The sequence below is a fragment of the Dendrobates tinctorius genome, unplaced genomic scaffold (assembly GCF_039654945.1).
Source record: "Dendrobates tinctorius isolate UK_male_01 unplaced genomic scaffold, ASM3965494v1 ptg000075l, whole genome shotgun sequence".
NCBI classification, from domain to species: domain Eukaryota; kingdom Metazoa; phylum Chordata; class Amphibia; order Anura; family Dendrobatidae; genus Dendrobates; species Dendrobates tinctorius.
The window spans coordinates 31,043,912-31,058,063 of NW_027361743.1; the positions used below are offsets into that span (position 1 = coordinate 31,043,912).

At 38.5% G+C, this 14,152-nt stretch overlaps 1 protein-coding gene across 1 annotated transcript; it reads right to left on the reverse strand.

Moving 5' to 3' along the window:
- Positions 1-202: 202 nt before the first annotated feature.
- CDX2 (caudal type homeobox 2) lies at positions 203-13,871 on the reverse strand. The gene is made up of 3 exons (XM_073583144.1): positions 13,219-13,871; positions 6,179-6,330; positions 203-1,060 (listed from the first exon to the last, which is right to left on the reverse strand). The coding sequence occupies exons 1-3, from the start codon at positions 13,643-13,645 to the stop codon at positions 881-883; spliced, it is 759 nt and encodes a 252-aa protein (XP_073439245.1). The 5' UTR covers positions 13,646-13,871; the 3' UTR covers positions 203-880.
- Between the last annotated feature and the right edge of the window lie 281 nt (positions 13,872-14,152).

Here is a 14,152-nt window from a genome sequence, read left to right on the forward strand (position 1 = left end):
ATGGCTTGCTTTTTTTCTAAAAACAGTGCCTCTCCTGCTCATAGGTTCTGAGTGATATTGCAGCTTAGTCATAATTACGTCAAAGGAGTCGAGTTGCATGGCAAGCTCAACCCATCTGGAGTAGGGCTTTTCCTGAATCTGGCCAATAGATTGGTCATAGCCTAAGCTGCCCAAGTTTAGACCATCCCTTAACTGCAAATTTTAAATCACCGCCTTTGTGGTTATCATAAGATTCCAAATAATTATAGATCCCCCACCCAAGACTTGTAAACTCATTTTTTATATATATATATATATTTTCCCCAAACAGTGCTTGGAATCAAAGGGCTTAAATAAGCAAAACCATCGACATCTAAAGAACGCCCCGAGCAATACTGCTCGTCGGGCCAGTAAACATTTTCCTTCTTCCAATGAAATATTTTATAGTGTTCAGACCTTGAAGTAAACACGTTTCATCCCTGAGAATTATCAATGAAGAAAGTCTTTTTTTCTTTTTTTTTTTCAATTATTATTTTTGAGACAATATATTAAAATTAACCCTATAATTTCGAGTCTAGCTACTAAAGCTTTACAGCCTTAGAAGAATGATTCCTACTTTAAAAAAAAGCAAACAAACATTTTTGGAGGAGAAAGTGGGTTCTTTGGATATGCACACAGTGCTTCTTTAGTCTCCCATGTAAGGGTGCTCTGGACATCCATGCGGCGCCCCTTTACTCTCTTAAGAGGCTGCCCTCATCCTTCTCATCAGAGTCTATCCTCCGTAGCGCCACTTATAGTCAGTCGGCGGGCTCTGAACGTCCTCACCAAGTCTAACAGTCCGGAGTGGCGCATGGTGGACTTTTTTGGCTTCATAGCTAAAAAAAAGTTATAGATGCCGACTTCACTGAGCAACAGAATTTGCCATTGTGCCCACATTGGTGCCAGGCAGGGGCATCATGTGACTCAAAGAGGGTTCTGGGCTGAGAGGGTCTTCATCATTCGGCCCATTCTGAGTTTGCTGAATCCTCTTCTTGTTGATTTTTCTTTCTTTGGCCCTTCTGTTCTGGAACCAGATCTTCACCTGCAAGGAAGAAACATTTTGGATTCACCATGATTTATATGTCTATATATGAATACCTTCTAGTTTATAAGTGGCATGTTACTTTTCAACCTTGCCCCTATCAACTAGTAATATCTGACCCACTATAGACCCTCGTTCACACCCTTTAACTGGAAATAATATCGGAGGGATTACGTATGAAAGTTGGATATTTTGTTAAAGGCAAAGAAAGTAATGTCATCTCTTCATCCTTTGCAGGTATGTCTGCACCTGCATGGAGGTATATAGCACTGGTCAGATAGCTGGAAAAGAGCAAGATCTGCTCTATAGAGTTGGTGGTACAATAAAATAGTAATTTCATATTCACTTATTGAAATTTTGCAATTGATTTAATTTAGATTGGGGGAGAGCGGCAGAAAAAAATCGATTCCCTGCAGAATAACTCACATAACATGCAGATAGCGCACGTAATGGTAAAGACATAGCGATGTTCTGACGAAACCTTTGTGAAACGCTCGTCGGGTGTTTGGTAGGTGAACTAGGTCTTTACCATTGTTAGCAAAAAGGAGAATTTCCAGCTCATCGTTAAGTTTTTTTTTATTTTATGTCCTTCAATTTGTTCACTTTGTTCTGACCTGAATAAATAAGATTGCACGATTGCCAAGCTGGATTTATCTTTTCGTTTCTCACTAGCTGCACTTGATGGGATTTATCCTGCAGGGAAATCATTTTTATGACCCCCCAATCCGAACAAGTCTGTATTAGAGATGAGCGACTTTGACTTTTTTTGGGTCGAGTCGGGTTTCATGAAACCCAACTTTCTCAAAAGTCGAGTCGAATGAAATCGGCCGATTATAGGGAAAAGTCGTGAAACACGAAACCCAATGCAAGTCAATGGGGAGAAAAGTCGGCAGTGAGTGGAGGACTGTAAACACACCTGGCACGAATTTTAACCCTAGAGGCGGCGAAATCTCTCTCTCTTCGCTCTCTCTTCCCTCTCTCTCTCCCTCTCCCACTCCAGCTACGCTCCCGCTATGCTACGCTCTGCTTCTCTCATTGGCTGAAAAAAGTCACGTGCAAGCATTCGGCGAAACCTGACTTTGGCGCTTGGGTCGCCAACCGCATGGCCTACTTCACACTGCGGTCGGGTTTCGTTTCATGAAACCAGACTTTGGCGAAAGTCGGCGACTTTTGAATCTGACCGACCTGTTTCGCTCAACTCTAGTCTGTATTATATATATTCTAGATATTACTCTTTCTTATTAAGCATATGGATTATTTTTTTTTTTTTTGCATATACTGTTGTGCACATCTGCCCCTTTGAAGAAGCAATGGCGAAACGCTCGTGGGGATTCTGGGAGGACTCTGCTACTCTACTGAATGTGTATACATATTCTTTGGCCATATATTTAACATAGCCCAGGATATTCATCTCTTACCTAAAAGCACACTGCACTATACTATCAACATGCATGGTATGAACATTATATATATTTTTTTTACACTTTAATGCACTTCCCACATATATGACATGGCGCTATTAGCACTATGCATTTTGTAATGTTATCGCAATTATGTGTCTCTGAAAGGAAAGGATTTGAATACAATACCCTAATCTGTCTCTATATATATTAATACCACAGTCAGCAAAATATGAGAATGGTTTATTGCTAGAAGCTACATATACGTCTGCTCCTGAAAATGATATACATGATGTATGGTTCTGACCAATTCATCTGTTATCCCCTCATAAATCATGGATGATCTAACTAACTTTGAATTTATGTTTATACTGTATAATGTATTATAATTCACATTTTGATGATTAAACCTTCTTTATAATATCTTAATTGTAGTCACTATTATAGGTTTAAAAATAAATCTATTGCTGTGCATAGCGATTGGCGCCTGTTTCTTATGAGCGTTTACGTTTTGGCGCACCCACCAATATAACTTTGTGTTTGTTATGATGAATACATACAGTATATGCTTTTTAATCTACATTTAAGAAAAAAATACTTTTATTATTATTATTATTATTATTATTATTATTATGTGATCATTATATTATTAAATTGCACTTTAGTCCCAGCACTTTTTTGTTGTTTTGAGTTTTTCATAAAAAAATAAAGTAAATAAAATGCAAGTAGATACAATTTCTGAAGTTTACAATTCTATTATTCTATTATTTAGATACAATTTCTGAAGTTTAGGTTAAATTGCTTCTTTTCGCTTTATTTGTGCATTTTAAACAGTACATTAGAATATATTCTAGCAAAGAAAAGGAAAGGAGTGAGAATAGTAATGGTGAGTTTCAGAATTGCACATGAACATATTACTATTTACTACAATAACCAATGGTTAAGAGTAATTATAGTTAGGAATTGAATTTTCCAAAATTAGTCTGATTTACAGAGATGAAATGGTAGCAAAACCAACTAAAACAAAACTGAACACCGGATTTTTCAAATTATGCCTTTGTTTAGGAGTCGCGTATTTTACCATTCATGTTTTTTTTTTTTAAATTTCTATCATCAATATTGGATATTCAAAAATTCTATAACTATATCATAGATCATTAAAATAATTGCTCTAAGTGGTTAAATGGGAATGAATAATTGATTTTTTTTTTTTTGTAAAGCTTTCAATTATTACTTTTTTTATAATAGTCCGCTAGTATCCAATAGCTTGGCTTTATACGTAATATTCACATACAATTTTTTTTTTTTAAATGATAAAAATAATTTGTAATCTATTTATTTCTATTGTTCATGCTTTCAAATACTTGCATTCGTCGATTATTATTATCTTTTTAGTATTAAATATTTTATTTGTTAGAAAAATAAATTAATTTTAAAAAAATATATATATAATCCAGTACAGTAGAGGTTGCATCTGTAGTTTTAACATTGAAGCAGACACTTTATTAATAGGGAAAGAAAAATGAAAACTCATTTAGGAAACCTCCTATACTTGAAATTGGTAGTTAGGTCAGAACTTGCAACAAAATTGGACAATTTGGTTCTTCTTTAAACCAAAAAAAAATAATAAAAAGAATAAACATGTCAAGAAGCTGCAACACTGTATCATCTCATCTCATTACCCCCTGAGGAAGCCACAGCGAAACGCGCGTCAAGGCACTTGTTATACAGCCACCATGGGTAAGCTCTGCATGAGGCAGTCTTAGTGATCATTTATATGTTAACTCTGTAGCCCCTGATCATTATCTAAGGGGCATAGGGTGTGGGTCACTGTATTTATGTAGCTTTACTAGAGAGCTGGTTTTTGACCCTTTGTATTGTCCTCTCTGCATTGCTTGCATGGACATATGTTTCATTGAAGTACCATTGCTAGTTACATTGAATTGCACTATGCACTTTAATTATTTTATTGTAAAGGGTCAATAGACTGGTCCATCATGATGGTGTTAACCTTTGCTTGTATGGTTGTATAGCTGCCCTGTTCTTGTATGTATCACATTTTATTACTTGGTGGTTTGGTATTTGTATTATCTTAAATAAAGACATTATTTTTTTACTTACATCTGTCTTTAATTATATTGACCAAGGTGTTATTGGTAATTGGACTAACATAAGGCTCTCTGATAGCCCGCTTAAGCATTATACATCATCTCAATAAGCCTGACATGTGAGCTGCAGTAATGAGGAACATGCTGGACTGGCCAGACCTGACCTACAGGTGTTCCCCAGTGTAAATACTCAGACATGAAGTCTCATAGGTCCTAGCCCATTTTTGGCAGATCCCACCAGAGTAACAGAAAAGGAAATGTATTACAGAAAATTTAAACTGATCCCACAGATGAAATCAGTGATCACTTATATCTTTCCCTCAATGTTGATAACAAATCAGTGGAGGAAAATTCCTTTACCATTGGAATGGTAACACAGCATTTCCATTTACAGTAATAGCGTTTGTTTTGGGGGGTGCATAGCTAAGGAAATTCTTTCTGTTAAATACTCTATAGGCAGCAGTTTGTTTTTTTAACATAAAATTTCTTAATAGATTTTTGTGCTATCTGAAATCCATAATGAAAAAATGTAACAAAATCTGTAAAAAATAATTCCACAAATAGAAATGTCTTTATAAATTACTCAAAGAGATTACCTGACCTATGTTTGTGCCAGGTGAGATTTCATCATTTTCTCCATTTTTGTACAAATTGCCAATATCTATCGATTTACTTGCTTTCGTGTTAACATGTTATGTTTTGTTTTAGTTTGAAAATGTTAATAAAAATATTTGGACAATATCTATCTATTCATCTGTGGGGGGAAAAAAAAAAGTGGAGAAGCCAAAAATAAACCAGTTGCACTTCAAATAGCAAAAATAAACTGGTGGACTTTTATTAGCCCATGTGGGGTGGTGACATTTCAGTTACAAAGAACCTTTATCAAGTAGATAAGGAACCCAAAACATGGGCTAATAAAAGTACGCCCTTTTTTTTGCTGCCTCTTTTATTTTTTCTTCATATCTATCTATTTATCTATAACTTATACATACACACACACACATATATATATATTTATACATATATATGATAAGACATTATATGGGTGTGAATATATACAATATACATTCATATATATATGTATATATATACATAAATATACATATATATTATATATACATACATATATATCTATCTATCAAAAAATATTTATATATATATATGCATAGATAGATAGCTAGATAGAAAGATAGATAGATAGATAGATAGATAAACTTGATTAGCAGGACCAAATAAACATTAGTTTTTCCAAAGTGTATATATATATATATATACACATTATATGTGAACACAGACATAAATTAATGTATAAATGTATATCATTACCAATCAATATATATATATACATCTAATATATATATGTATATATAATATTACACCCCTGTATGTGTAATATATTAATATATCTATATGTATGAGATTCCCAGCAGTAGCTGTGGCCCCTTTTTCTCAGCAGTGCTCCGTGTTCTGCTCTGTGCTTTCTGCTCTGATTGATGCAGAAGTAATGCCCTCTCTCCCTGACACTGGCCTCATTAATAACTCCGCTGCTGTCCCCGCTTATCAGGGGCATTAATGGCCCATTAATAATCCCGGCAGCCGTGGTCACATACCTGTCGTTCCGAGAGCCCCAGGGTGACCGCCAGCTCCGCTTTCCTCCTGATGGTGATGTACCTGCTGTAATGGAACTCCTTCTCCAGCTCCAGCCGCTGGTGGTCGGTGTACACCACCCGGTATTTGTCCTTTGTCCGAGTTTTACCCCCTGCTGAAAGAAAATATAAACTCCACTTAAAAAAAACCCCACACACATATGATGGCTTATTAATTAATTGTTATTTCTTCAGAATGCAAAAATGGGAAAATATCAGCCAAGGAAATGTCATAAAATGGATGAGATCAGATATTCAGGATCTGGATGCCAGATTTATGGTCGGTACATCCTACAAGCAGATCCCCAATGCCTGATATGAATTTACGCTGCAAATTCTAATATTCATCCATAACAGATCATGCAAGTACTTACTCCTGGGAACATTTTTGTCGAAATAATGTCTATTGACTGTAGTAACTGTTATGGAAATTTTAATGTGGAAATCTAAAATAAATGACTGCGAAAATAAATTTAATTGAAAATATAATAAAGGAAAGATAGATAGATGGATAAATAGATAGATTAGGAAAGAAAGATAAAAAGAAAGAAAGAAAGAAAGAAAGAAAGAAAGAAAATAAGGAAGTAAAAGAAAGTGGAGAAATGTAAAATAAGGAAGGGAAGAAGAAAAGAAAGAAAGTGGAGAAATGTTCCATCTGTACAGCAGAGTTGTGTAAAGATTGAAAACCTAATACTAAATAAACAGTATAAAAATATTATATATGTGTATACTCACATATATATGAAATGTTTCATTTACTGTTATTATCTGTAGAATTTTAGATACGTTATTTTATGTACATGCGTATATAAATTGCACGTGTTATGTGTGTATATACACACACTCACATATATAAATATATATAGTGTGTGATTAGCAGCAGTAGTCTTTTAGTCTTTCATGTATCATTTTCGTTATATTCAGTTTCTAATAAGAAATCACAAATCAAATTACAGATCGGATTGGTATCAGTGCGATCACAGGGATTGCTGAGCCTGGTGTCCCCGGTATAGCCTCCTGCAGCCGGGTATAGCGCTCATTAATAGCTCATTCTTCAGGCTGATCTCCTTGCTGGAGGTGTTGGAGCCTCTCTACATAAATGGCTGCCGTATTACAACTAATCACGGTTAATATGATGGCTGCTGTAAACCGCACAATTACCACCCAGGAACCTCTAGTTTACATTGTGCTGAGGACTTGATAAATGGGAATTACTGAGCACAGATCATCCAGCTTCACCCCCAATACAAGGGGCACTCTCTGTATGGCTCAGCTATGGCTTGATCACCTGGGAATTGGTGTGTATATATATATATATATATATTCCTGTGCACTCTGTGCATGTAACAATGTAACATCACTGATGCCAAACTAAACTGAATCGATGTTTGTGGATCTGCAAATCCTCATAAATTCATTTTAACTTAGCCTTGTAGAACTACAAATCCCAGCAGCCTTTTGTGGTATATTCTTTGGATTGCATATACTTTATATAAGACTTTGTTTTGCTTTTCTGGATCTCAGTTACTTGTCATTTTAGCAGCTTATCCCTTACCATTTTTTTTCGCCTTTGTGGAACTAACAGTCCCAGCAGTATCAACCAGTGATATTTAGATCTGATATTTCTTCTGCCTGTTACATCTATGTGGTTTACAGGATGATGAGCGTTGTAGTCCAGGGTGCATATGGCAGCATGTCTTCCCAGCTTCTTGCTCCTGTGCATGCTGCTGTTATCCTTATATCTGGCTGGGTCATGCTCTTTAGCACAATATCTTGAATTCTTGGGTTAATTTATTCAAATGTCGTATATAGAAATGGCTGCAGGATGAAAGTCCAGGCCGACATTTGCTCAGATAGGGTAATTCAAACACAATGTAGAAGCTGGAAAGGCCTCTCTGTGATAAGATCTGCTTGTAGTGTATTGTCTGAGGCGGTGTCATCCATTCATTAGCGCTGCCGAGACCCTTCTGATTCTGCTTGTATCTACACAGGGGCTCTTTGTAGTGCTTTGTACAGATCTCAGATAGCCTGGTGGTTATTAAACACCTACTACTAGATCAGATAGTCCTCATACTAGAGCAGAAGACCCTGATAACAGCAGCACATAGCCGACATGACTGCTCCCACCAAGCCACAGCATTACAATATGCCACCAATACATTAGTTACCTTTGGGGTAAACTATTACAAGTGCTTATGTATTGTCGGATTCTATCTATCTAGAAGCAGAAAACAAAAAGCAGCACAAAAAGAACACAGAGGGTGCAAAAAATCCTTCCAGGCAAATACCAAACCTCATGCTAGGATCCAAAAAAATGAAGGCAGCACTCCAAGAAAAAGAAAATATTGAAAGTTTATTGGCCCATGTGCGACGCTTCGGTCCCAAATGTGGACCATTTTCATGCTTGAAAAAGGTCCACACTTGGGACCGAAACATCGCACATGGGCCAATAAACTGTCAATATTTTTTTCATCTTGGGAGTGCTGCCTTCATTTGTCTGCATCCTATCTATTATGTATCTCATATCTATCTATTACATATCTATCTATCTAACTATCACATCTATTACATATGTATCTATCCCATATCTATCTATCTATCTATCTCATATCTATCCCATATCTATCTATCTATCTACCCCATATCTATCTATCTATCTATCTATCTATCTATCTATCTATCTATCTATCTATCTATCCATCCATTGAGTATCTGTATAGATGCCTGAGAACATTCTGTGCTCCAATGCATTTGCATGGTGGGAAGTGATCCCAGTATAATCCCAGTGCTACAAATCGCTGTTTACTGCTATGTGTCCTGTGTCCTTTCCGGTCCCCAGAATGGACAATGCTTCAGCAAGGTGGATATCAAAGCTCTGCCCCAATGACAGATGGGTGAGTGCAGAATTGCACCCGGTCCTGTCCCTACTTGTCTGCAATCAGTCTTCAGGGGACATTTACATGACAAGGGACAGGGCGCCGGACTTTGTCGCATCAGAAAAAGAAAACTTTACACTGACCCCTCAACTTTCCCCTCACACTCCTCCCTACTACTCCCTTAGCAAGGTTGTTTTTTTGGAATGTGCTGCTATTTATGTATATACACTGTGTAATAATTTATTAATTGTGGCTAGACAACTGTATATGTGGAAAAAAAATGTCTTACCATCTTTTTTGCAGAGGGGCTATAGAGTTTACTATGTGGGCAGTCTTTAATCAGTAGTCACTATGATGTCATATTAAGCTTATTTCTGTTCTTCCCACTGGTATTCATCCATTACTTGGTATATATGTACATACTTACCTTGTCTGGCTATATTGGGCTTGTATCTCTTTTTATTTTGTTGTTTGGAATTTAATACTAACTCTAGAGCTATAAATGTCTTTAGACTGTAATCCTCACCCTAAAATGTTCGTAGACTGTAATCATAGCCTATAATGCCAATTGACTGTAACCCTATAATATCCATATACTTTAACACTAAACCTATAATGTCCATAGACTGTAATCCTAGCCCTATAATATTTATAGACTGTAATCCTAATCCTATAATATCCATAGACTGTAATTCTAAACCTATAATGTCCATAGACTGTAATCCTATCATTATGGGAGAGGGAGAAACATAAATATTGGACCAGTTCATAGATAAGGAGTCCGGATGTTTTATTGTTCTCTGATTGGGGTCTCCTAATGTGTTGTGATGTCCCCACACGGTGTTAGGAGCAAATTCCTTAAAAAAACATAAATCCATGCGACACATTCATTCCAGCACTGAGAGTGTCAAAGGTCGTCATAAATTTATACTCACAGACTCTTCTCTCTCTCTGAGATGTGAAGTTACCTTTCAATACCAGTAATTTCATATCCATGTTGCTGTGATCAGGTGTACAAAAATGTTTTGCCATAGGTAGATCCATTCTTTTTTCTCTTATTGTGTGACGATGAGCATTCATCCTTGTTCTAAGCTTTTGCCCTGTCTCCCCCACATTCAGACCCCCAGTTGGACATTTAGTACAAATAATTAAGTACACCACGTTAGATGTAATGCAGCTGAAAGTATGAATGTATGTATGTATAAATGTGTCGCATGGATTTATGTCTTTTTACATCAATAAAGGAATTTGCTCCTAAGAACGTGTGGGGGCATCACACAACACATTAGGAGACCCCAATCAGAGGACAATAAAACATCCGGACTCCTTATCTATGAACTGGTCCAATATTTATGTTTTTCCCTCTCCCATAATGATAGTTCTGCTTCACGTCACTTGTCTCATCTATTGCATTTTTTCTGTGTTGTATTGTGCATAAATATGTGACTCTTCAGATTTTGTATTAGTCTATGCCTGATGAAGAGACCTGAGTAGTCTCGAAAGCTTGCAATGTGTTACCATCTTTTTAGTTAGCCATTAAAAGGTATCAACCACTGAGGACTCTCAATTCTGAATATTTTTCTATAATGTCCATAGACTGTTATCCTAGCCCTATAATATCCATAGTGTAATCCTAACCCTATAATGTCCATAGACTGTAATCCTAGCCCTATAATGTCCGTAGACTGTAATTCTATCCCTATGACGTGTATAGACTGTAACCATAGCCCTATAATGTCCATAGACTGTAATCCTAGCCCTATAATATCCATAGTGTAATCCTAACCCTATAATGTCCATAGACTGTAATCCTAGCCCTATAATGTCCATAGACTGTAATTCTATCCCTATAACGTGTATAGACTGTAACCATAGCCCTATAATGTCCATAGACTGTAATCCTAGCCCTATAATATCCATAGTGTAATCCTAACCCTATAATGTCCATAGACTTTAATCCTAGCCCTGTAATGTCCATAGACTGTAACCAAAGCCCTATAATGTCCATAGACTGTAATCCTAGCCCTATAATATCCATAGTGTAATCTTAACCTTATAATGTCCATAGACTGTAACCATTGCCCTATAATGTCCATAGACTGTAATCCTAGCCCTATAATGTCCATAGACTGTAATTCTATCCCTATAACGTATATAGACTGCAACCATAGCCCTATAATGTCCATAGACTGTAATTCTAGCCCTATAATATCCATAGTGTAATCCTAACCCTATAATGTCCATAGACTGTAACCATAGCCCTATAATGTCCATAGACTGTAATCCTAGCCCTATAATGTCTATAGACTTTAACCAAAGCCCTATAATGTCCATAGACTGTAATCCTAGCCCTATAATGTCCATAGACTGTAATCCTACCTCTATAATGTCTATAGACTGTAACCAAAGCCCTATAATGTCCATAGACTGTAATCCTAGCTCTATAATGTCCATAGACTGTACTCCTAACCCTATAATGTCCATAGACTGTAATCCTAGCCCTATAATGTCCATAGACTGTACTCCTAACCCTATAATGTCCATAGACTGTAATCCTAGCTCTATAATGTCCATAGACTGTACTCCTAACCCTATAATGTCCATAGACTGTAATCCTAGCCCTATAATGTCCATAGACTGTAATCCTAGCCCTATAATGTCCATAGATTGTAATCCTAACCCTATAATGTCTATAAGCCGTATCCCTAGCCCTATAATGTCCATAGACTGTAATCCTAGCCCTATAATGTCCATAGACTGTAATCCTAGCCCTATAATGTCCATAGACTGCAATCCTAACCCTATAATGTCTATAGACTGTAACCAAAGCTCTATAATGTCTGTAGACTGTAATCCTAACCCTATAATGTCCATAAGCCGTATCCCTAGCCCTATAATGTTGACAGATTGGAATCCTAACCCTACAATGTTCACAGACATTAATAATATCCCTAACCCTCTAATGTCCATCAATACTATCACTATAATGTCCATTCGTTTAACTACTACTAAACCTATGATGTCCATATGATGTCCATAGACTTTATTAATTTCCCTTCACTGTAATATTACCCTTAATCCTATATCAACCATCCACTTTTTGCGTCACTCTCCATAAAACTTAACCCTCTAGTGCTCAGACATGATGAACCATCTAATGTCCATAAGCCTCACTACTAATCCTAACCTTATAGGTTCCATGGAGCTGATGCATTCAGACCCATATAACGTCCATCATAGTTAATGGCATTTATATACATATAGGTTTATACGCTGGACTGCACCGAGACATCACCATTGTACATAATACTGCACACAAACAATAAGCGCATGCCATAAATGCATAGATCATGGATTGTATTGCCAGTCATCTCTCCATTCGGTTCCTTTTTACGCTCTCATCTTCTTCACTATAGGTGTCTGCATTGATTCAGGGCAGAAATAGACTCTGGATGTCCCAGATAAGATCATATATGCCCATGTCATAGTGTCCACCTCAGAAATATGGACTCCACTCCTTACATGTGAATGGCTCCACATGAACTGCTCATTTCCCGAGAAATAAACCAATTAATACCAATTGCATAATAAAAGGCAACAAGAAGGAAACCCCCACAGGTAGATCCCGACCCTCATGTATGGACAGCCCTGAGTCCCAATGGTCTCCTAGCTATCAGCTGAGTGAGACAGGAAAGTAATGCAATCTGCAGGGGCCATGGCTGAGGACTTGGTTATAAAAGCCTTCTATAACTGGAAACAATCAGCATGAAGTGTTATTTCCACCTTACATCCTAAATTCCCAGATATCTTCTGCTGTCATCCTATAAAACCTATCTTCACTTATTTCAGTGAGAATCTGACAACCAGTATGGCTACTGTGCCATTTTCCAAACGGGCTGTCACTCAGCTTTCCTGGATTCCTGAATGGCACATTTGTCCAATTAGCCAGTGGATTCCATAGGAAGGAAGGAATGATTTTGTAATTCTGGAGGAGCCCAGGAAAAGCTGAGAGGCATATCCCATGGGAAGCAGTGATGACAGCCGATCACCCAGCTTTCCCAGATCCAGATCGTACTAATTATTGCATGGCCGATACATCTGGTGACGACACATATTTCGTCTTCTTACCAGTGTTTCCCTGAGTGGCTGGCTTCCTCATCCAGTCGTAGTGGTGTCTCCGGTGCCCATCTGCCATCCCTGGCGAGATCTGAGGTTGGTGCCCTGTTGGCAGCACTCCAACACAGGGTGGTCCCTGCACCTGCCCCGTGGGGTAATCAGACACGGGGCTGTAGCCCAGACTGCCCCCTGGAGAGGGGTTTAGAGGGGTGTGTGCAGTGGGGTAGGTGGCGTGCGCCCAGTCTTCTCTAGCCGTGCCATAAGGTGTGATCCAGGCGGGGGAGCCAGAAGGAGCAGCCCCCTCTAAGCTCAGGCCATGGTGATAGCCGCCATAGTCGGGGTACTGGGGGGCAGCGGAGAAGTTCTGCAGCCCGGGGTGGCCCCGCATAGATCCCGGGTACATGCCAACGTCCTTGTCCAGCAGGTAGCTCACGTACATGGTGGCAGGCTGGCGCCAGCTCTCCGCATGCTGCTCGGCTGCACTCTGCTCCCTCAGCCCCGGGTCTCGGCGCCTTCATTGGCCGCCACTACATGGTCGCACAGTGTGCACCAGCCCGTATTAGTAATGGCAGAGCCTGTGGCAGGTGACGTCATGGGGCAGATAGCGCCCCCCCCTCGCCACCATTTGCATGTGAAGTGAGATAAGGAGAGGGCAGCGACCTGATCACACTGAGTGCTCAGCCTTTATTGTCTCAGAGCTTCCTCCTTCCAATGCAGACCGGCTGCACTTTACCCTCCAAGCACAGGTTCAAAGGGCGCAAGTCAATAGAGCCAAAACCAGGGGGCAAACAAGATGCAGCCAGGTAGGGGGCGACCAGCCCCAGGTGAGGGGCGACCAGCCGGGGAGGATCCGGCCCCCCATCAGTGGAACCTCTGAGGGTCAGGCAGAAACCACTGACCAGACTCCTACAGCACATTATCACCTCTATATAGGGGAGGTATATAA

Bases quoted from the DNA above. Each gene is read 5' to 3' on its own strand.
- CDX2 (XM_073583144.1), bottom strand. From the start codon at position 13,645: ATGTACGTGAGCTACCTGCTGGACAAGGACGTTGGCATGTACCCGGGA. The intron at 6,331-13,218 runs GTAAGAAGACGA...ATTTTCTTTCAG, and splicing joins AGCCACTCAGGGAAACACTG to CAGGGGGTAAAACTCGGACA. The intron at 1,061-6,178 runs GTATGTGACCAC...TCTTCCTTGCAG, and splicing joins TGGGGCTCTCGGAACGACAG to GTGAAGATCTGGTTCCAGAA.